The 23,964-nt window shown below is 44.1% G+C and overlaps 1 protein-coding gene across 10 annotated transcripts in view; it reads right to left on the bottom strand.

Moving 5' to 3' along the window:
- Positions 1 to 23,964, bottom strand: part of R3HDM1 (R3H domain containing 1) — a 1,943,510-nt gene that overhangs the window by 752,132 nt on the left and 1,167,414 nt on the right. For 7 of the 10 annotated variants that reach the window (XM_069616544.1, XM_069616545.1, XM_069616542.1 and 4 more), the window contains one exon: positions 2,758 to 2,859. The exons of the other annotated variants lie outside the window; for them this stretch is intronic. In XM_069616544.1, coding sequence (XP_069472645.1) covers positions 2,758 to 2,859 — 102 coding nt within the window. The remainder of the gene's footprint in view (positions 1 to 2,757; positions 2,860 to 23,964) is intronic. 10 annotated transcript variants of the gene reach the window in all.

The following is a 23,964-nucleotide window of genomic DNA, read 5'->3' on the forward strand; positions in this document are numbered from 1 at the left end:
CATAATGTTTGGCTCTGACCAGACTGCGATTTCCTTGTGGGTTGGACACCACTTTGGGACACTGCTTTCTTACAATTGATCTATTTTTATGTGTTATTGCGAGCGACCATGTTAGTGTTAAGTGGTCAGTAAGGCCAGTTTGGACTAGGACTATAGGGGATAATTAGGACCAGAACTCCGAACTAAAATACATAGTCGATACATTTGGCTGACCTCCAATTAGTCCAAGTTTTCCCCAGCTTTAAAAAGCTCAAATTTGAGATTTCTAGACATTTCCTCCAATAATTAACTTTCTCAGATAGTGGCTCTCCCAAAGAGTCTAAGGCAGGAGAAGGTCTCGGTACATTTTCAGGGTAGATACAGTTGTTAAAATCCCCGCCAATCACAACCCACCCACAAGGGGTTTTCTTATTCCAGTATTGCAGTATCCCCACAACTTTCTCACATACAATTTTGCTGTGTTTTCCCAAGGGGGAATTATATATATATTAATAATCAAAATTGTTGCATGGAAGTAAGCCTTATCAAATAAGGTTGCTGAAAGGACATATGTGGAGGGAGAACCAACTAAGAAAGGGGTCAAACAGTATTGGGTTTGCACCTCTATAGCCAACCCGCCTGTTGGACTCCCTGTACCACTGTGTTCAGCTCGAGATCAAGTAATACTGTAACCATCAAAGAGGAAGTCTTCCACTAACCAGGTTTCCCGTTACAAATATATAATATGACATCAATAAACACTGGCGCAGTGGGTTTTTTAAGAAAGAGTTAAAACGCTGCATGTTCCAAGAGGCCCAGTTCAGTTTGGTATATGTCTCAAAAATTCATACTTGCGACGGGGCCCAATTGCCAGAAGCAGCATGGGCACTAATCCTTTTTTGGTTAATTTCGTCGTTTGCAGTCTGGAATCATTCTTCTGTACATGGCATGCCAAGCATGCCATCGTAGTCAGAGATAGAATTAGAAGGATGGGCCCAGTCATTTGACGACTGTTCAACTGCTTTCTTCCTACATATCGTTAGTAAATAACCCATTCTCTGAAGCTCTGACTGTTATAAGTATTATTGGGCCTGGATTGCAGATGCAACAAATTCAATAATGGCCTAATTCGAGGAACTTTTGATTTTAGGTAGCACAATTCTGGGTGATTTCCTGCTTATTGTTATTGATATTTCTGAAATATGGAATTCGGTGCAATATATTAAGCAAATCGCTCCTATTTAAGGGGCTGGTAAATGGGGAAGAAGCTCTTCCAATTTAACTGCTTTCCCAATTGCAGCATTTTATGCACAATAGAACTCAAAGCGTCTATGCTATTTTGGATTTTTTTGAGTAGTAGAGGCAGCTTGGGTTATTTGGGTTGGACGGTGGTTGGTGCGAGACAAGTTAGTTATTAGACACACCCCGCCTGTTCAACACTGACAAATTCCTAGCAATAGAAGTAGAACATATTACAGGCATGTGACACTCATTTGGGACCCAAAAATTTGAGTCCACAGTTTTACCAAGTGTTTTGCTCAACAGGCCCGCATTAAGCCATCTCTCAAGAGGACCCTGCAAGGTGGCTTGGCGTAGCGTGCTATCAGCTAATGTATTGGGAACAGTTACAGTCGATCGGATACTCGTGGATGATGTCGCTGCTGAAGTGCCCAAGGTGGCAGGATAGACTTGTGCATTACCTGTTGGAGGTAGTATAGTCGAGTCCTTCAGAGTAGAGACGATTGGTATTATTTTCTTAGGGAAGTATGAAGTGGGCAATTATGCGTCTGTTTTCTCTTTGTAGAAATTTTCATTTTAGGCCTTTTATTCGTTGGCGAATTGAGCTTCCTAGGTGCCTCAACTTCAGTGTCTATTTGGGTCGGGTCTTCTGATTCACAGGGCTTCCTTGAGGTGAGGACCGCAATTGCAAAATGAAATAAATCACAGTACTTTGTGTATCTGAATCCTGGTTTGTAATTTTGTGTACATTGACTGGAGAGGTCAAGCCCGGTAGAGTCAAAGCTGAGTTTGTTGCGTACTTGCTAGTGAAAATATATTTTCCATCACCCTGGTTGAAAAAATCAAATTGAGGAAACTGATATTTTGCTATTTCTGCATTTTTGTAGCTTTCAAATGTAAGCACATCACTAAAATCAAGGAAAAATCGGTTTCTTTTAAAGGGGAAAATTGTTTTGCACATGTTTTTCTACATTGCAGCAGTTCAATGCGTCTCCGAATGGGCTGTGAATAACTAAATAACTATGCCACATTAATGGGAAGGCTAACAAGGTGGTCTGTGTGGGTAGCTCAACACCACATATTAATTACTGAAAGAAAGGAAAGGGAACCCGGAAAAAACAAATCAAAAAGGTCAGTATACACACTGACCAAGTAAATTATGAACCAGGAAATTTAACAAACTTGATGGCTGTTCATTTGTAGGCATAAAGGTCTGCCAAGTAATATTTCTTAAATAGCACATGTTTCACAGATCAGGGTCTCTAGGTTTACTGAAAAAAAGGCAATGGACAAAGAGCCATTTTTCAGGACACAATTATTGAGAACATATACTAAGATTGGTTACAGGAGAGCAGAGTTAACAAGTAAAAACATCCAATCCACTTTCTATCGTCCCAGGAATATATGTTTTTTTTTACAAGCAAAACTAGATGGTGTTCACAGCTATAAACCAAACACAGAAACAAACGGAAAAAACAACCGTACAACATTCACCCATGCACAAAAAGTAATATAGGAGGTGAGGAGAAAATATAGTACCACAGTATATTGCTGAGTGGGTGAAACTGGCAGGAGCGAGGGTGGATAAGAGACTCCAGAGTACTGAACAGACTGCGAAGAAGACTGCAGAGGACGGATAGGCTGAAGAATTAACAGTTTGACAGAGGTTAATAACAAAAGAAAAGGGATAAGTGACTCAAATACTTTGCAGAAAGGATTACTCTTAGAGTAAAGTTTTGGTTGGTGCTTGCAGTCACACTGGCTTACAAAATTGTGTGGCAATGAATACAAGGAGAATGCGGCAATAATGTACACATTTTAAGCAAGCTTATGGAGAATGACAAAAGGCAAAATTAGTCCAAAGCAGGATAAGTGAGCACAATTTACTATTACTGCAATGCCAATCATACAATTTACAATTCCTCAAATTTAACATTGTGCACACGGAACAACATGTTTGGAGGAGATTTACGTTTAAAGGTTACGCCTTTGTGTTGCATATTGGACTAAACAGAATAGTTAAAAGTTGTACACTTTACGTGGTTCTTTTCCATAAACGTTCAGAGCAAAACAACCCAACATAATTATTAGGGATATTTAAACAATAAATAGGTAGCATAGAGCATGAACTATAATGTTGTATAATACACACATACATAAACACACACACAAAAGTGTTTGTTACAGTGAATCCAGCATTAGAATGTCACCTACAAAATAGTGGAAAATAAAGTCACCTTGTGGTAGGACTAGACACTGCTTCTTAAACTGTTATATTAAAGATATTAGTTACTGTTTCAGGTAGTCCAAGGGTTTTCAAGTCACCAAGAGGGTTACATTAATCGTTAACCTTGTATGTCCAGTTCTGTCCAATTTCCAATAACTGGGAAAAGTTGTTAGACGATTCCATTGTGTGTGCAACCTGCCAACTAATATGTGAATACGCTGCATACAAGTTTAACCATGTACTCTTGGCCATGAGCAAATAAAAAAAGAAAATGTGGCCACAATGCCAATAGAGCGTGCATTTTGATAGACATATTTGGGCATTGACCTACAATCTTCTTCAGAGCCTGCTGAGAAACCTGCGCAATCTACAGGCAAGTTTACAGGGTTCAGCACTGAGGACACCAAGAATTCCGCTTCTATTGGAAATAAAACCCCGAAAGATACAAACGGATAACAATGCATCACACTAGTGAGTCCACATATAACAGTGTGTAAGTTTACAGAATCCCTAGTGGAAAACAACCTAGAAGATTTAAGACACAACTACTGCTCATGTACAGAATACATAAAGACTTGGAAAAAAATGTAATGAAGGCAAAAGCAAAATACTGATGCCCCTGAATGCATCACCACAACATGAGCCACCAGTATGCCAGTGAAAGGAGAAACAGAGGCATAATCGAGTCCATGCTGAAACTCATTCAAAATGTCTCCATAGGCAAAAGTATAGACTGGCATAGAGGAGCAGGTGAACACTTAATCTTACTCCATTTTTTGGCGAAGGGGAAAGTCGTGATGTTGGCCATAATTTAAAATAACAGGTATTCAAACTCCGAGAAGGGCTTCACTCCCCGAATTCACACAGTTCCTTTGAAAACAAAAACAGAGCTTTTACAATGCATCTCTTCCTTGGGAGTCTAACATACAAGGAATAAAGAGTACTTTCTTGAAACCCTAAAAGGAGGTAACGGCATTTATAACTGACATAAAAAATGCACCCTCTAAACACCTGTCCCTTCTCACAGGCAATAAATAAAATGTACAGAATCCAGATAACGACTAGGTAGCCATGTTACTGTATGTACGTGTGTGTTATATAGTTAAGCAGTGAACTCAAAAGTCTCATATGGATAAGTACGCCCAAATACAAGTAACAGTAAAAGTTACTTCTACCAAATCAATAGATCTAGAACATTTGGAACATAAGGAAAACAAAATCCCTTTCTCTGCTAAGACAAAACAGCTTTGATCCACCTGGTAAAAGAATGTCGAAATTTCTCATAATACAGGGGCTACATACATGAGACATTACATTGAAATCCACTGGGAATATATTTTCTAGTAAGGTATATCTACTCTATATAGGGCCCTCAAAAGGACGAGCATCCTTTCTATGAAGGTTAATTTAATACTTTGAAAAAAATAAAAAATAAACGGCCTGCATAGGAATATTTGAACGGGACTGCATGCATAACCCGATGACCTTGTGAAATGAAATAGTCCAGAGACTCAAAATGGAAACCTCAAAATCACACTCAAGGGATTCAATTGGAATTGGCAAAAGCATATTGAACCAGGGCTGCTGAACATGTAAACAGTATTTTTCCCCCTCCTCTTTATGACTTTCTTAATTACAGAACAATCACGAAATATCAAACTTAAACTTGTACAGCAAGTGAGACAGTGATATAGTATTGCACATTAGTGTACTTATTTTATTTTAGCATTTATAGCAGCGCCCAGACCCTCAGGTATCACGGCGCTAGATAAAGTGCAGAAGTGACAGACAATGAGATGTTACACATAGGTAAGAAGCAAATACAGAGCAGGGCTGAGCAGTGTCAAAACAGGAGATAAGGTACGCACACAAGAGTGGCAGTTCAAATGGGTGGGATACAGCTGGAGACAAAGTAAGCATGTAGATATTAACATCATAACCGGGCACCGTATGGTTCATAACAAAGGCGGTGCAAGAAGGCGGTTTTAGGCCATGGAGGACACAAGCATATAGGTGAATAATCATGCATCTTGTCACAAGGCCAAATACTGTAGAGTTGCAAACAGGTGCATACAGGCTATGAGCGTGGGAGAAAGTTGTTAGAAGCACAATTATAGGAGCACCATTACAGTCCCTTGGTGGCGATTTCGTGGGTGGGTTACATGGAGATAGCGAATTGCTTAGAGAGCATGTTACAGGCGTTAGGTATGACCCATGTGGCGTACACAGCAAAAGTCGTATGGAGATTTCCCCTATGAGGTGTAGTATTAGAGGTGAAACTTTTAGATGAGACGATAGACAACAAGACTGGGGCGACATGTAGAAGCGGGTTCTGGTGCATTGATAAACTGTAGGCCAGGTAGGGAGCATGGTGGAGGCGGGATGTAGACATCAGCGGTATCGCAACACAGCAGCGAACAGAAGGTATGCCTCGCACATCGGTGGGCGCCAGGAAGGGTGAAAAAGTGCTGGGTGGCGTGGTAACTATATGGCGCCAGAGGAGTACAGATAGGTGATGATGGTGGAGTGAGTGAGTGAGTGAGGAGAAAGGCGCCTCTTACCTGAAAAGGGGAGAATGCAAGCCAGAAATCTCATGTCATCACGGGGTTTTGACACAATGGGACTGAGCAGAAGGAGCTCCGATTTCCCCAAATTGATTTTTAGCCTGAACAGTTCATCGTACTCATTTGTGTCTAGCATAACGGGGGCCAGCTTGTTCCTTGGCTCTCAAATGAAAAGGAGCATGTTGACAACATATAATAATATCCTGTATTAGTACCCCCCTGTTTGAGTGGTATTTCCACAGCCAGCATGCAAATGGCTCTATAGCCAACACGAACAGGAGGGGGGCAGTGGGCAAGCCTACAGAGTCCCACCTTTGGAGTGAAGGGAGCAGAGTTATTAGCATTAGCATGTACTATCGTGTATAAAAGCTTGACCATTCTTCTAAGCCCCGCCCCCATCCAATGTAGTACTTCAAATAGGAAGAGCCACTCGACAGAGTTGAATGCCTTCTCGGCATCCAATGTGACAATCACTATGGGTATCCTGGGTTCCACCTGGTGGAGCAGAGTAACGATCCTAAGGAGGTTATGCTGAGTAGCCCCGCCGGGCATGAAGCCGAATTGGTCTTGGAGGTTAACCAGGTAGTATCAGAAAACTCCCATTTACACCCGTGTGCTCAGTCCAGAGGTAATAGAACGAATATATACATCTGTGGAGCAAAGGGCTGAATAACTGTTTTGCTGTTTTGGCTGGACGGCAACTGCAAGCCGGGACTACACACACAGCGAATATTGGTCCCTGAGCCGGAGGATTGGGGATACAGGACTGAAATCACCCACAACACAAACTTCATCACTTGGTTTACCGCGCAGCTGACTGTGCTACAACCTGTGAGCTGAGCTGAAACACCATATGGTACAACCAAAGGTAAGAGCAAAGCTGAAAATAGACGCCGGAGTGCGGTGGGCTACCTACTCTGTAAAAGCACTCTGTGAAGGCAGAAACCCAGTAAAAAGGGTCACAGACTAACTCCTGAAACGCCCATAAATCTATTGTCTACTTGCTCAATTTTTACACACGGTTTGTAGATGGTTTGTTGCTGGCCGTTCTGGTGCATAAGGTGGGATTGTGCTGATCCTTTTCTATTAATGGACGGAAAGCAAATATAAGTGAAGTACAAATTCAGAGCTTTAGTCCCGCGCACTGTAAGACAATCAGGGGGCCCTTCTGGTCAAGAGCTTGTAGGGGAGGATTGGTCCAAAGGACCCTCCTCGCCCACGTTTTCTCCTCAGGTGAGGACCATGGCTCATTGGGTGACCCCCTCATACCACCCGGGCCCAGGTGGTGGAGGGTCCACCTGGTGACGACATTGCCCACACGTATCAATTATAAGCTAGGCCCAGAAACCATTTTCGCCTACCAAGGATGGGGTGAGCTCAGCGCACTGTAGCGCGGCCCCCACCCTCGGAGGATTTTTCGATTAGCCCTGTTGCCGCAGCTCCCTGGCAGATCCGCTGCAAGCACGTTCCCACGAGCAAGACGGACATGAGCTAGCACAATACACTGACACTATCATTTCACCGTCCGCAGTGTATCACTGCTCCCTGAATGGCCCGGTCGGCAGGGCCTGGGTGATGGGAAGATCTGCTGAACGGTCCTCTGAGAGAAGAGGAAAAGTACCCAGATACGAATATGAAAAACTACTTGTTGTCTTCTCTCCATACACACCATGTATACCAAAGATACCTGTACAATTGTGTAGTTAGTATATATAACACCAGCCATGAAGGACCCATACCCCTATAGGGGTGTGCCAATGACAAAAGCATTCCAGGGGAGTGGTCCTAAGATGCATTATTAAAAACAGTACACCCTGCGGTCCCGCGCCATAACTGAACTAATGCTGCTAGAGTACACAAGAAAACGAATGTAACCATACGGGGGGCGCCTGTGAAGGGTGTGCGGGAATGTACTCGTCACGCATGAATGTTCAAAGCCCCTTGTGTGCCACCACCGTCACATACAGTGGCGGTTCATTTTCTATGTACTACACCAACCTCAACGCTACCTCACTTACTGCAATTGTATATGCATATAGCTAAATACTGTAGTTGTCGAACCATAGGGTACGTATAAGGTGCTTAGGCTGGATATAAACTAAGACACCTCCAGCGAAGTGAAATGTATGTTTTCAAGTAATTCAAAGCAATATTATAAAGTGTTCTGATGATTGTGATGTTTTCGCCTCTAAAAGCCGGCAACACGCGAGGAAGATACCTTTGTAAGAATGTGCAAGGCCATTTTCCCTCCCACCCTGCAGAGGCTGCCAAACATGAGAGCAGAGGCCCGCGCCGCGCTGCCCCACTTCCCCCAACCTGACTGGAGCCGCTTCAATGATGTGCAACCCCCTCTGCCGCACCCAAGGCCACGGGCCGCCACCTGCATTATTTACAGCACAGCAGTAAACCTCTGCCTTAACCCACACTTCCAAGGGAGCCCCCTCGTAAACCCCACAACCCACCAGATCATCCTAGACTTATGGCCCTGTGCAATCAGGACACCCAACACTGTGGCAACACACCGCGGCACATTTATAACCACATCGAACAAGACAGGGAGGCTTGTACTGTCCGTCCCATGCCCTGAAGCTTAGCCCCTCAACCTATGACACCGGTCAACAGGACGCTGGTAACCATGCCCTGATGAACGACCATTAGACCTCTTGCAAGGTGCATTCCTCCTGTGTTGCATTAACCTGTAGAGTAACCTATTGGAAGATTTACTAAAGAAGATAATATTGCAATGACTGAATGACTGCTGTGTGCATGGCCTAGGGCAGATAAGTCAGGAAAAGACATTCATCTCTGACACTGGCCGCAATGGCACACCAACACCGCCCGGATGAACTCTGCCAACCTGCCAAGCCCAGCCCAACCCACGAGGCTGACCAGTGACGTTCTCCAGCCACGGCCAACCGCATCGCAGAAGCACCTATAGTTAGTCATCGCCACCCAATCCCATTGTATTTGTGCCCCCTATAGTATGTAGGTTCTTATGACGTTTTTTGTAAATATATACGCCTGTCTTTGCTATTGTCAGACAGAGCGCTCTCGGAGTTTGCAGAGTTCTTTGCATGCCCTATTCTGATTGATAAACTCCCATTTAAGCTCACCCGCACTCTGGCTTGGCTTTATTCCCTACCTGGGAGAGTCCTTCATTGCGGGGAGGATGGTGCTTGCTGGGGACGCTCGCTTTCAAGCTATAAACATGAAATTGTCCCAAGCATAGTGGGCCTAATAAAATAAATAATATATTACAATTTTCTTTTTAAGGTTTCTAGAAGGGATAAAGAAAGCACACCCCATCTACCCCAAGAGGGACTTAGAAGCACCACAATAAGACCAAAACCGCCAAGCAGAATGGTGGTTTAGCATACATCTCAAAGTAAGAAGTGATAATACTTAAGACTTGCCACCTACAATATTCAAATCTCACCAAGCCAGCGTCCTGAACATCGTATCCAAAATGAAACTACACAGTACAGCGCACACGGATACAGGGAAAGTATCAGTATGGGATGGATCATATCTGGAACCCCTAGCCCAATCAACTGTAACCGGAACACTGACAGTGTCCGAGAGTGGAACTGTACCAAATAGAACGCCTCTGATCACCGTGGTGCAAGTTCATAGAACTAGTGCCCAGGATTTAGAGGATCAAGAAGGAAGCGATATTCGTAATAAAGTGGCAAGCCAATGGAGACGATGTTTGGAATACACAGTCACCATGAAAACCATTCATAAAAAAATCAATGAGCCCTTTGGAAGAAAAAGAAATAAAAGCCTGAATGACGCAAGCAGCGAAATAGAACCAACAAGCTGCCTGCAAAAACCAAGAGAGGAAGAATGCTACTTCTGCCCAAGGGAAGGGCTACTGCAGGCTACCTTCCTAAATGGACAGAATACAAAAGACAAAGATAAGTTAAATGAGAAGACTCCACTGAGGGGTCCAGAAACATTACGAGAATCCCAACCAGAAGGAAACACACCATAATTGGGTTGCGAGACCACCCAAAATCAACAACCAAATGATACCACCTTAAAGGCACTGAACTTCGTCCGGAGCTCACTTGTCTCGGTTTTTTGAAATGCTAAAAGGGGAAGTGCAATCACAAGCAGGGTTCCTCCTCGAGTTATCAAATGAAGTGGCCAGAAACGACTCATCATTCGTGGCCTTGAATAATATAATTAACATTACAATCATTCCAACAGTAAATTACACTAGATTGGAAGTGACAAAACGGGGCCTTGACATCTCAGCGATCCTCAGCCACTTCAAGGACAATAAAACGGAGAAGGAAAAAACTAGACAACAGTTGCAGGACATATTGAGGGCTATTCAGATACTCTTACTGCATCAAGAGCCCCTTGTGCAAGAGATCAATGAAGGCTCACAACCTTTTGATGACACACCACTCTCAGAGTCTGTTCTGGAAGAGTTCAGAAGACTAACCCATGTGATGGAAGAACAACTAGACGTGGAAGGGGTGACGGTGTCTCCTCAGAGGGAAGAGCATGCAACGCCCAGGGAAAAAGAGGATCAAAGTTGGACTGCAGCAAGTAACCAAAAATATAAAAAGAAAAACAAACAAAAAAAGGAAAACAGAAGGGAATAAGAAACCAGGAAGTATCCCCGGGCAGACAACTGCAAAGAAAGAGAAAAAAATCAAAAATCAGAAAGTTAGCAAGCAGAGAAATACTGGCACACACAAGTTCCTGGACAATATTACAATACCTGCTCTAGATAAACAAAAGATAAACAAAAGGAGAGGAAACATAAGAACCTGGACAAAAGTCCACAAGAGATCGAATCAAATAATATCAGGCAGGAAAATAGTAAAACAAAACAAAAACACACATCCGGAGATTGTCAGAGTGAGTGTTGGTCTCCAGACGGAATCATAAGAGAATGTGCCCAGAGACCTTACAACACAGAGGAAAGGGAGAATCTAGAGCAGTAAAACAACTGCCCGCAGACCTCAGTAATCCTTCTCTCGCTGCACCTGGATCACTAAGTGGCCCTCGCGGACAAACCTTACAACTGGCACCAATATTCAGGAAAACCAAACAAGTACAAAGCCAACCTATTGTTGAAGGCACAGGAGCCGACATTAGATCTCTAAACTCACATATAAAAATAGCACCAATATTTTTGAAGAACAACAGTTTGGGAAAGACAACCCCCAGAAGAGGAGCAGCTAATAGCACATTCCGAGATCTCCATGAAGCTGGGGGAAGGGAAATGTAAAACTCTCCCAGGAGAAGGAAATGGAGTAGGGAAATCAAAAGAGGTTGAGCATGGCCAGGGCTGCAGTATTTTGCCCTGAGAGGAGCTGACAGAGATAGATCGCCCCAAAGAAGATGCTACTACTGCTGGCTTTGAGATACCAATACTTTGGTTAAAATCCACACAAAAAACATAAACCAGTTATCATTAAGTAGAACAGTGATTTTATCTCTGCTCAAAAAAATTCAGTTTGTTTCTATTCTCCACCGTAGACATAGAAAATGTAAAATTCCCAAGTCCTAAAGATCGGTTCTCGGTGGAGATGGGATTAAGTTCAATGAAAGCCTATTCAGTCATTCTATTGGCCACAAAAGACATAGATCATCAAGGTCTTAAAGTAGCAAAGGACCCATTTGAAACAACCAAAGAACAATTCACCCGGAGAGACTGGATGACGGAGGGGTTCGCATGGAGAGAAATGGAAGAGGACCCAATGGTCCAAGAAATGAAGAAAACAAGAAAGAGAGAGAAGGTACCACTCATGAAAAAGTGATAGCTGCCCTGCCAGACATATTGTCTCGGGTCCTAACGAATATGGGGCTGGGGCTACAACAACTTTAGTCAGACAGGCTTTAATATGACTAGCTGGAATACACAGGGATGGAGTGTACTCAGACTAAGGGCCTCAGGCACTACCGACTAGAAAAAATGGACGTTCTCCCATTTCAGGAGACCTGGTTGGTAAACCCTATAGCCCTGGAGGGTTTTTTGATATATTGTTTACCAGCTAGCCAAAAGGAAGACCAGCTGCTCATAGCAATTAAAAATAGCATAATAAAAAGAACAACACTGCTTCATAAGGATAGCCTGGGAATCCTGGCTTGCAAAATCCATTTAAACTTGAAGATACATAGCCCAGTGCTAGTAGTGATAAACATCTACTGGAACCCTGCATCCTCCGAACTTCATTTATTTCTGGCCGAGCTAGGTATGTTTCTAACAAGAATCAAACTTGAAATGGGAGCAGCCAACATTGTAATAGCTTGAGATTTTAATGTCAACTGCACTCAACCAAACCATGGGTCAGGACCGGCAACCGTGAAGAAGATCTCCAAAAAAGGACAGCGTTGGCTAGAATTTATGGAAGATTGGGACCTAAAAATGATAACTGAAAACAAAAGTGGTAATGAGGGCCCTAGCAAGACATGGAATAGGGGCAACTCCTTGTCAACCATAGACTACGTATTTGTTAGCCAGGGCCTTCTCCAGCTCGCCTCTAATTTGCTGGTCAAACAGGACCAAGGAAGCGACCATTCTAGTCTGGAATTGTTATTCCCAAATCTTACAGTTGCGCCTAAGATGGTGCACAATCAGAAAGTCAAAGGACAAAGGGGACGAATCAAACTAGTAAAAAATGGATATGGAGGGACAGACTTAAACAAAGGACTAAAAGAAATCACGCATTTTGTGTTCCAGGAGTGTTGCCACCCACAGAAATTTGTCAACTTTGTTTGGTTCCGTGGTCCCTCCAAAAACACCAAAAACATACACTAAACAAATACATTCATGATTATGATGAAAGTACATGGATCAAAAAATCAAAAAGCGAGAGCTAAGAAGAGATATAAGCAGGATAAAGGCAGCAAATCAAAACGTGGAAACATACATAAAAGAAGTTAAAAAAGTACAAAATAATTATAAGCATTGGTCAACAAACCATAAAATGATACGACTTCATAATGATGGGGAACTAATGCTAAAACTCCTAGCAGAAACCAACACAATAAACTTTTGGTCAGTAATGGGAGACAGACTCACAGTCACCTAGTACTTTGTGTAATCTGTTACCGGAGGAGATCTGGGTACAATATCGCTCAGAAATCTTCAAGAAACTACAAGGCACAGAAGAGCCAAAATCACGAAATGTGGAGTGGAAGTTGTTGATTGAAGAAGATCATAGTGCAGAAATAATCTCTAACTCATCATCCTCCAAAGCTGCCAGCCCTAACGGCCTCACATATCAAGTCCTCAAAAATGAGGTAGCGTTGTGGTCTAAACTCCTAAAACATTTAAACGAGGATATACTGAGTAAAAAGACAGCCCCCACCCCCATCATGGAAAACAGCTCTCATTATTTCACTCTTTAAGGGGGTGATAGGACAAAGCCGGAGAACTATCGACCCATCACCCTCTTGGATATTGAGAGCACAATTTTCATGAAGCTGCTGCTAACTGAGCTAAATACATGGGTGGATCACGAGGAGGTTTTGTCACGGTTTCAAACAGGCTTCAGGAGAGGCCTCTCAACATCTTTAAATGGTCTAGTCCTGAGCCTGGCAAATGTAACAGCTACAGAAAAAGGGGGAGCACCAGTTTATGGCGCATGGATAGACTTCTCCAAGGCCTTCGATCAAATTGATAGAGCAAAACTCTGGGCCAAACTCAGAATAAAGGGAATACCAGGAAACCTGCTATCAATGTTGATGGAACTACACAGTGATACTACCATAAGGGGTCTCCTAGATGAACAGGGTCATCTATCAGATCCAATCCATGTCAGAAGGGGTGTAAGGCAGGGGTGCCTAGGAGCACCACTTATTTTCGATCTATTTCTCTCAGACCTGGGAGACTTTCTGGGTGCATCAGCCTTGGCCAACCCACTCGTAAATGGGAGGAAAATATTCTGGCTGGCCTACACAGACGATATTGTCTTACTGGATAAGACGGCTATAGGTCTGCAAAGACTGCTGACAAAATTAGGAGCATATGCCACTTTGAACGGGTTGGTAATAAATCCTGGGAAATCTAAAATTCTGATCTTCCAATACCCATTAAAGAAAAGCAAATTTAAGAACTGGCAACTGAACGGGCAGAGCATCCCCCCAAGTAGAGCACTTAACTTATTTGGGGTATAAGATCTTCGCAAACTCGACGGCTACCAAACTGGAGCTGGACATCCTAAATAAAATGCAGAAATTGGTTCCACAAATGAAAAGAAAATCAATAACAAATACTGCAAATTTTCCATTTTGCCATTGATCAAATATTACACACATGGAAGAGGTAGACTTGTAAGCCTAATCGGATCTCATTGCTCGGATAGAAACATTTTATGAATATAGATAGGAGGAAGGGAAAATAGCTATATAGAATGGGAAAGAAAGAATGAAGGGATGGTGTCAGGTCACTAACATTTCCTTATGGAGGACCTTGGATTCAAGGTGACATACAAAGAAAAAAGTTAAAAATAAAAAGAGACACACCTCTGCTATGTAGCAGAGACATTGCCATGAGGCAATGACTGCACACAAATAGGTTACAAGTGAAGACTAAAACCCAGATAAAACATTCGGACAGTTCGCTTTCTGGCATCTACACAGTACTCACTGTTGTCAGTACTGTACAACAATCTATCCCTGTTTATAACGCCTTGAGATCTTGCAGGGTAGAAGCAACGGTTGCCCAATAATGTGAATTATACATGGACCAAACGTTTAGAAAGAAATTATTAGAATAAAAGATAAAATACACTAATACAATCAGGGCAATACATATGAAAATAACGCTATTTACCTACATGAAAAACTCTAGTTTTTAGTGACAGAAAGGAAGTGCTTTCTAGATGCAACTCGTTAAATCTTCAAGTAAGGTTTTAAGAGTTCCATCAGAACATTTTTTTTTTTAAACTTTATTTTTGGTTTTTCAATATGATCGCCATACATAGGCACCACCTGGGTGCGCAAACAGAGTAAAACAAACAGAGAAAAATTATAAAGAAAAAAAAAACCCAACTTTGACCAACCCTGCTGAGCCAACCCCCCTACCCCCCCTAGGTCTACCCTTGAAGAATTCCGTGTGTTCCTTCCACATTTTCAGTTCGCCATTATCCAGCGCCTCCTTACGAATCTCAGCCCCACTACACATCTTCTAGCTCACAGAGTTATCGGAATCTGCGTTTTTCAGCAGATAAGTTATGTATGGACCCCAGATGTCCGGGGGGGCGAGCATGCAATGGTAGGAGTCTTATAAATTTGCAGTGTTCTGACAGTATATAATGTCTTTTTTCCAGTCTTCAATCTTGGGGAGTGGGCCACGACCCCACAACATTGCGATTCTCCTACGTGCCAGCACCAGGAGAAGAGCTCCACGTTTTCGAGATGCTGGCTACAAGTATTTCGTAAGACTGAGCAAGGCTCCAAGGGGCGTTGGGGTCACTTGTTCACCTATGATGTCTTCAGTTATTTGTAGAACAGAGGACCAGAAATTGTGGATTCCCGGGCAGTTCCAAGCTAGGTGGAGGAAATCGGCGTTGGCTGCCGCACATCTGTCGCATTGGGCCGACAATTCTGGGTGATGTTTGTTCCTCTTAACAGGGGTGTAGTACGTTTGATGCACGAAGTTAAAGTGAATTAATTTATACCATGTGTTTATTGCAACTTTTTGCGTTTGGCGGAGGATATAAGACCAGTCTCCGTCTGATATCGATTCATGAATAACCGATTGCCATTTTTGCTGCGCCTTGGGTTTGGGTGTCACACTGCCTACTATGAGGGACTTATATAGTAGCAACACTAATCTTCCTTCCCCCTGCGCCTGAATCGTATTGTGTAATAAGTCCCATGTGGGAGGTTGATTGGGAAAGGACGGAAACAACTTTAGAAGGGTGTGACGTAGTCTAAAGTAAATGAACACATCCAAAGAGGAGTTACCGCCTCTATCTTCAGCCATTTGTGCAGTCAAAAAGGTACACCCGGGGAAGAGGTTGCCAAAAGGAGTGAATGTTAACCTTGTCTGTCCATATAAGGAACACTTTCTCATTAGTGAGGGGGATTCCAGGAATGAATTTAATTGGCAATAATGGGGAAAATCTTATTGTCACCCCGTATTTATTGGCTATTTTTTTCCAAATTGCGTACGTGGATAAGACCGTGTTTAGCGTGTTATATGGGACCGGGATATGACTGATAATGACGGCCCTCAGGAGGTTGGGGGAAGCTAAGGCTCGCTCCACCTGCACGTGAGGATGAACAAAGTGGACCGTATACCAATGACTGAGAAATTGAGCCTGGGCTGCCCAGTAGTACTTCTCGATATCAGGGAGCGCTAATCCGCCATTCGACACTGGCAACGTTAATGTGCTGTACGCTACGCGTGCCGGTTTCCCAGCCCATAACAACTCTAGGACTAGACTCCTAACTTTTTGGAAGAAGGATTTGGGGACAAGCAGCGGAGTGTTCGTGAATAAGTAGAGAGGTTTAGGTAAGACAACCATTTTCGGTAAAGAGGTTCTTCCCCATATCATTAGTGGCAGAGTTTTCCACCTGTGAATTCGTTCCTGCAAGGAATTTAGTGCACAGACAGTTTTCTCTATATATCTCATGATGATTACGTGACCTATAAATACCCAGTGAGCGAACCCTTGAGGTTTCCCATTTAAGACCGTAATCGTCTGCGAATTCAGTTGTGGTCGAGGTCAGGGGAAAGATTACCAATTTTGAGTGGTTGGTTTTGAGACCTGACATTCGCCCAAATTTTATGACTTCGTGCATTAGCGGGTTAAGATTGGCCTGGGGATCACTGACAAATAACATGACGTTGTCAGCGTAGATGGAGACAATTAATCTATGGGGACCCAGTTTAAGACCTCGGGTCAGATGGTTGGCGCAAAGCCTCGACGCCAAGGGTTCCATAATGAGGGCAAAGATAAGGGCAGCAAGCGGCCAACCCTGTCTTGTTCCGCGTTCTAGTGTTATGTCTAATGACCTGGAGTTTCCGAGTGTGATATATGAGCGGGGGGCAGTGTATAGCAAGGACACTAATTTGATAAAGAATTTGCCTAGGCCCATTTGTGTAAGTGTTGTGAACATAAATGGCCATTCAACGGAATCAAACGCCTTGTCGGCGTCGAGAAGGACTGCTATTGCCCGTTGTGTTGAATTTAGGGCCTCTATGACGCCAAACAGTCTTCTGATCCCGTAGGTTGTGCTTCGCCCCGGGATAAACCCAGCTTGATCACCGATTACAAGTGCGGGCATATGAGGAAGCAACCGTGCTGCAAGGATTTTAGCTAGAATTTTATTGTCCAGATTAATCAAGGAGATTGGCCTGTACGATGCACACTCATCTGGGGGTTTGCCGGCTTTGTGCAGCACCATTTCATTAGCTCCACGCGATGTGGGGGGGAGGTATCCACACTGTGAAGATTCTTCAAAAACTCAGAGCAAAAGAGGGGCTAGGATGGTTGCATGGGCCTTGTAGAACTCTCCGATGAGCCCATCTGGCCCAGGCGCCTTGGCATTTGGGAGGGATTTTATTGCCTCCAGAATTTCCTCTACTGTTATCGGAGCATTCAGGGGTTCACGCAGCACCGCTTCAACCCAGTACAACTCCGCGTCGTCGAGGAACTTTTGTATAGATTCAGGATCTGAATCCCCTCTGGAACTGTAAAGAACTTTATAGAAGTCCCGAAATACGTTGGCAATTTTTTCCTCTGAATATACTAGTTGACCTTGGTCATCTTTGATACACTCCACTTGGGTCGGAGATTTGTCTATTGATAGAAGACGGGCTAACAAAGCGCCTGGCTTCTGCACTTCCCCATATTGGTGAACTTGGTGTTTGCGGCTCAAGAACTTTATTTCAGGTTCAGCCATTTCCTTGAAATTCAGCAGTTCTTCCTTTAATTCGGCTTGAACATGTGAGTCTTGGGTAGTGGAGGCTCTCAGTTCTAGTTCTTTCAAGCACTGTTCACTGCTGGCCAAGTCTCTCCGGATCAGTTTTAGTATGCCATTTTCTTTGGCCAGGCATACTCCTCGCACGTAACATTTTAGTGTTTCCCACATGGTGCAAGCCGAGGCGACAGTCTTGGTTTATTTCTATAAAGGATATTGGTTCCTTGTGAAGTTCATCCGCAAAGACGGTGTCGTTGAGTGATCCGGGCTTGAATCTCCATCGGAACCCAGGGTTTGTGGTGCCTGAAAGGGTGACTTCCAGTGTGACCAATGAATGATCAGATAAGGAATGTGGTAAAATTTGGCTTTCCCCCCCAGTTAAAAGGGCAGCGAGTGGATGCCAGAATGTAATTAATCCGGGAACTAGTATTGTGAACAGCAGAATAAAAGGTGTACTCTCGTGTGTCTCGATTGTGACGCCTCCATGTGTCGGACAACTCAAAAGTATGACAAAGCTCCCAGACTTGGGCGCTGGCTTTGGAGGGATGTCCCGTTGTCTTATGGGACTTGTCGAGATTGGGGTCAATTGGCGTGTTAAGATCCGCTCCCCATATAATGGTTGCTGCGTTGATCTTCCCCAGCTGGGTCATGACCCAGCTAAAGCTGTTGGGTCCATCGGTATTTGGTGCGTATGAGTTTACTATTGCTACCTCTTTCCCTGAGATCAACCCTCTCACCAGCAGGGCTCTTCCCTCTGAGTCCTTTACTGAGTTAATGAGACTAAAGTTCGTTTTCCTATCGATTAAAATTGCCACACCTCTAGCATACGACGAATATGATGAAAAGTACCTGTGACAACCCCATGATTTGGCCCAAAGATGTTCTGATGAAGGCAGGAGATGAGTTTCTTGTAAAATAGCAATGTTGATCTTGTGACGTCTGAGATAATGGAGAATTCTTCTAGTCTTCGCTGGATGGTTACCACCTCGGATGTTCCAGGTGGCGATTGTAAGTGTTATTCTTGCCATCTGGGAGGTTAATTAAGTTCCAATCTGTCAAGACCAGAAGAAGTGTCTGGATTCTTGTGATCTGGAGGTGGCCGGAGGGCCCGGTTTCTGTTGGAGTGACAATGAACCAGGAGATTGATGTGGAATGAGGGTGAGGGGCAGGTAGTGGCTCGGCAGAACCGGATTCCCACCCTTGTGAGGGCAACCCCCAACTGGCCCACGAAGAACAGTCCCTTGTAAACAGAACAGTCAACATTGCAGTTCTAGGGGCGCCGGTGGCCCTCCAAGAGGGGGCTGGCTCTCAACCTTCGTTACGAATTTCAGTCCGTGGTGATAAAACTGTGTGAGTGTTGGCGAGGCGTCTTTCATTTTGCGACAATTATGAAGTGGATCTTTATGGCGGATCCCTCCTCGGTCTATTTCCCCTCTGAGGGTTTCCGTTGTTTGGGGCGGGCCTGCAGCCGGCGCGGCCTAAATAATCACTGGTCTCTTCTGGTGTGTTGAAGAACTGCATTTTACCTTCGTGTTGGAGGCGAAGTTTCGCCGGGAAAAGCATGGAGTATTGAATTTGGTTTTCTTGCAATCTTCGTTTCATGGCTGTGAAAGTTCGCCTTTGCGCCTGGACGGCTTGGGAGGAATCTGGAAAAAATTGAATCTTATCACCTTTGTATTGGAGCTCTCCTTTGACTCTGGCTGCTCTGAGAATGGCATCCCGGTCCTTGTAATTAAGTAGCTTTGCAATGATGGGTCGGGGGTTTGCTCCGGGAATGGGTTTCGCATTAGGAACCCTATGGGCTCTTTCGACAACAAAGCACTTTGAGAGGATCTCTGAGCCGAACAGGCCTATGCAGATTTTCTCCACATAATCCTCCATTTTTAGGGTGGGTTGGTGCTCTCTGATTCCGACGATTCTTATGTTATTACGTTGTGAGCGGCCCTCCAAGTCCTCGTTATTGGCGCTCACGGCCTTCATTTGCGCCTCCAGTAGGGATACCCTGGAGGTTAAGGCCGTTGTCCCATCATCAAGGTCAGCAACCCTCTGTTTGACAGTGTCTAGCCTGTCAGCATGTTTATCCAACCGATGTTGGAGCTGGTCTACTTTGGAGGAAAGCGAGTCTAGTTTTAACCCAGGGTTCCCTATCCCTGCTTTGAGGTCTAACAGAATTTCTCTGATGTCGAAGTCTTGCGTCTCCTCTTCTTCGTGGGGCGGTCTTGGGTTAGGTGATTTTGATCCACTGTTGGAAGAGGACTCTTTGACGGAGGAGCAGCCCTCAAAGTTCAGTTTTCTCTGTGATCTATCAGTTTTCCCCATGATCGCGATGTAAGTGCGCGTTGAAGCACCAAGAATGCGACACAGGGCGGTCTCAGGAGAACCAGCCAAGAGTCTGCTGGGTGTGTTTGTGGCAGGCTTGCCGGGGATTCCTTGCCGCACGGTTAGGCGCACACTCTGCAAGTTTTGGTTTCGCCTCTGCCTCCTCTATTGTATCTGAGAAGAGATGTAGAGGAATTCCGTGTTACGTCTATGGATGTATCGACGTCGCCACTTGGGTGCACACACTTCTTGATGAGCACCTGAGCAATTCACGGGGATAGCCGCAGTGATCGGTGCGATTTCTCAGTCAGCAGTTGAAGGTGGGGTGCTTCTGCCGCGATTCAGAATACTTTTTAGTTGACTAGTTGTCCCACCGTGAAGTGGTGCTAATATCTGCCTGCGCGGGCCTGTAGAAACCTTTTCACTCGCGAGGCTCCTGATACGTGCCCCGGACCCTCCAGTCAATGGGCCGGAGTGCCAACCCAGGGGTGGATCCGGCACCCCGCAGTTGGCCTCCCTCACGGTTGATGGCAATGCAGGACCGATTTATGTTCATTTTGTGTATGTGGCCGCCGGGCCCCACAGAACCACGGCGGTTGTAGGTTATGTTGTCACGCGGGAGAGCCGGGGGACCAATCCGACCTATCGCGGGAGCTGGCGATCAAGGGGGCGCACAACGCGCAATCAGAACACATTTTAAAAAAAAAATTCTGAATTGACCTTCAATAAAAATAGCTTGTTTCCTGTTGTGCTACCATAGAAAGTCATAGGAGGAACCATCCGCGTTCAAGGGCACAGTAGCTGGTTAACGGAACAAAGTATCATAGGGTCCCATAGTTGTCACATTAAAAAAATGAGATCATTTTGGGTTAGGTCAAATTAAAATAATCTTTTCTCTATGGAACTGAGGGAGACAACACCTCAAATGACCAGAGAGGGATATATGCAACAGAAAGACTGCCTACCGCCCTCACAACTCAGTTGGTATTTATACATGTTGATCACATCGGGTTCAATGAAAAGTATGTGGGCATTTCTATGACCTCAAAGTGAAAGTGGTACTTTTAATTAGGAGTTGTGTTCCATCTAATCCCACGTACCAAATGTTGTATACATCGTTTGTGGGTAGATAAGATTAAGGGAAATACCATAATTGGTTTTGAAGCTTGTTTTTGTAGGCTGCCAGAAGCAAGGAGGCATTATCAGTATGCATTCTTAAAATGCACAAAGCATGGAAGCAGTCTGCTTTACCAATTATGCCAAGATGGCAAAATATAAAATGCCATTACATGTTTTTTCTCACTTTAAGGTGTCACAATTCCAAATAGTTTTCAACTCAATCAGCACAGGATTTGGTTTAAACAATTGTATACCCTCTCATTGAAGGAGGCCACTTTTGTGTTCATAACAGCACCCAGAAATTGCATGGATTTATAAAGCCCAGTTCATGAGGAAGGCTCATAGTCCCCCGAGTGTTTTTGCAGCATAATTCTGGGTTTTTCCCCCCGATATTATCAGTAGTCCAGGTAAAGGTACAGTGGAATGCCGTCCCTGCAAAGGTGTGCTGCCACTACTGACAGTACTTTCGTGAAGACTCGTGGGGCTGATGCAATCCCAAAAGTGAGTACTTTGAACTGATAATGAAGAGGACTTACTTTGAACCTTAAGTACTTTCGCTGTGCTTGTAGCATTGAAATATAAAGTAGTGATCCTTCATATCTAGTGCTGCCAGGATGTCCCCCTCTTTGAGCAGTGGAATGGCCTCCTGTAACATTGTCATTGTGAATATTTTAGGCATTACATATGTATTTGCCCGCCTTAGGTAGAGTACTGTTTTGTCTTTCTTTGGAACAAGGAAGTACACAGATGAAATAACCCTGTTTACCTGCGACAGAAGGACTTGCTCTATAGCTTCTTTTAGTAGCACAGTGTGAATCTCTGCCTGCGGGATTTGTAGGTGTTCTTGTAGCATTCTTATATGTTTTGGCAGTAGATTGCACATTTTTCTGGTTTTTCTATAAAACCTGCACAAAACCCCTTTTGTAAGGTCGATAAAACCCACTTGTCTGCCATAAATCCCTCCCATGCGTGGGTAAATGACGTTATCCAACCACCTACCAGGGTGACATGGGAGGTAACCGGGATCAGAGCATCATTGTTTAGGGGCAGCAGCTGCTCCTCTAGAGGTTTGGCATTTTACTCAACTTCCTTTATTATCTTTTCTCAGAAAGGTAGACTGCACCATACTCTGTTGACCTTGGTTTGCAAACCAAGTGATTGAATCTGCACCCGAGGTGTTGCTGGATTGCAAAGCTGTTCTGGGGAAGCATATGGTACAAAACCCATGACGGTCGGTACCCAAACACCTCTGATAAAAAGATGTACTTGTGATTTGGCCAAATGTTTTTATAGTTTTATGCTAACTGCCTTACAGGATAAAATATTGTCCTCAAAAGGCACGTTTAAGAGGGGGACTTGTCTCAGGTCTGAATCAAGAACCTCTTAACTAGGCATGCCTTCCCTATGGTACCTTCAGCTACCAGTCTGCCAGCTCAGTGAGCAGCATCCAGTGAGTTTTTAATCACTGCATTAGCGGTTTGTTTCCCCTCTGCTAAAACCTTTAACGTTTGTGACTTTAAAAGGAGCATGCACATCATTAACCAGATCCTTCATCTGATTCCACCACGCCCTATTAAAACTGCCCACGAGTCAAAAGGCACCAGTCCATCAAACTAGGCAGAGAGCTTAAGAAAGCAAAAGCCTCCCTGGAAATGCACCTGGCAGACACATAAGTGCGAGCACTGGCATACACTAGACAGTCTTACTATGTAAAGAGCAATAAGGTAAATCGTTTGCTAGTGTACAAATTAAAAAAGCTACACACCCGAAACAACATCCACATCTTTCGAAGCCCTGATGGTTGGCCCTGCTTCACAGAGAAAGACAAATTAGAGGCCATGGTAGAACACCATAGGGAAATGTCTGGTACCCCAACAGATAAGGCTCCACAGACCAAGTAGTTGCAAAACACTCATAAGGTAAATCCCCCAACCCCATCTAGAGCCCCTGGAGCTGCCGGTCACCGCAGACAAGATAGCAGAGATAATAAGGATCATAAAAAACACAGCCCCAAGCACTGATGGGCTCACAGTGGCATTTTATAAGAAATGTGCCCACATTTTATCCCCCAGATGACATCATTATTCAACACATTTCTCTCCACAGACGGCATCACGCCCTCGATGGAGACATCTCTAACAGACCTCATCCCAAAGCCAGAAAAGGACCCAGAACAATGCGCGTCATACAGACCCATTACACTAATGAATAATGACGCCAAAATATTCTCAAAGGTCTTACCACGCAGTTCGCCAAAAATACTACCAGACCTAATCCAACCAGACCAAAGAGGATTTATCCTAGGCCGTAATACGTAGGACAATATTAGACGCACCCTAAACATAATGGAAAACGCAAAGAGGAATGAAGCCGAATTGGCGGTTCTGTCACTCAACGACCGTAAGGTGTTCGACTTACTAGACTGGGAATATGTACAGGAAACTAGTCCACCTTGGGTTTTGCCTGAACTTCACGAAATGGGCCCTGCCAAACTACCAACACCCTAATACAACCATAAGAATGAACGGCACCAGGTCACCCAAAATTGCCATTACTAGGGGTACACAGCAGGGATGCCCCCTTTCACCACTAATATTTGCACTCTATGGAGCCGTTTGC

Source organism: Ambystoma mexicanum, chromosome 9 (genome assembly GCF_040938575.1).
Source record: "Ambystoma mexicanum isolate Mex_15411 chromosome 9, UKY_AmexF1_1, whole genome shotgun sequence".
Classification (NCBI taxonomy): domain Eukaryota; kingdom Metazoa; phylum Chordata; class Amphibia; order Caudata; family Ambystomatidae; genus Ambystoma; species Ambystoma mexicanum.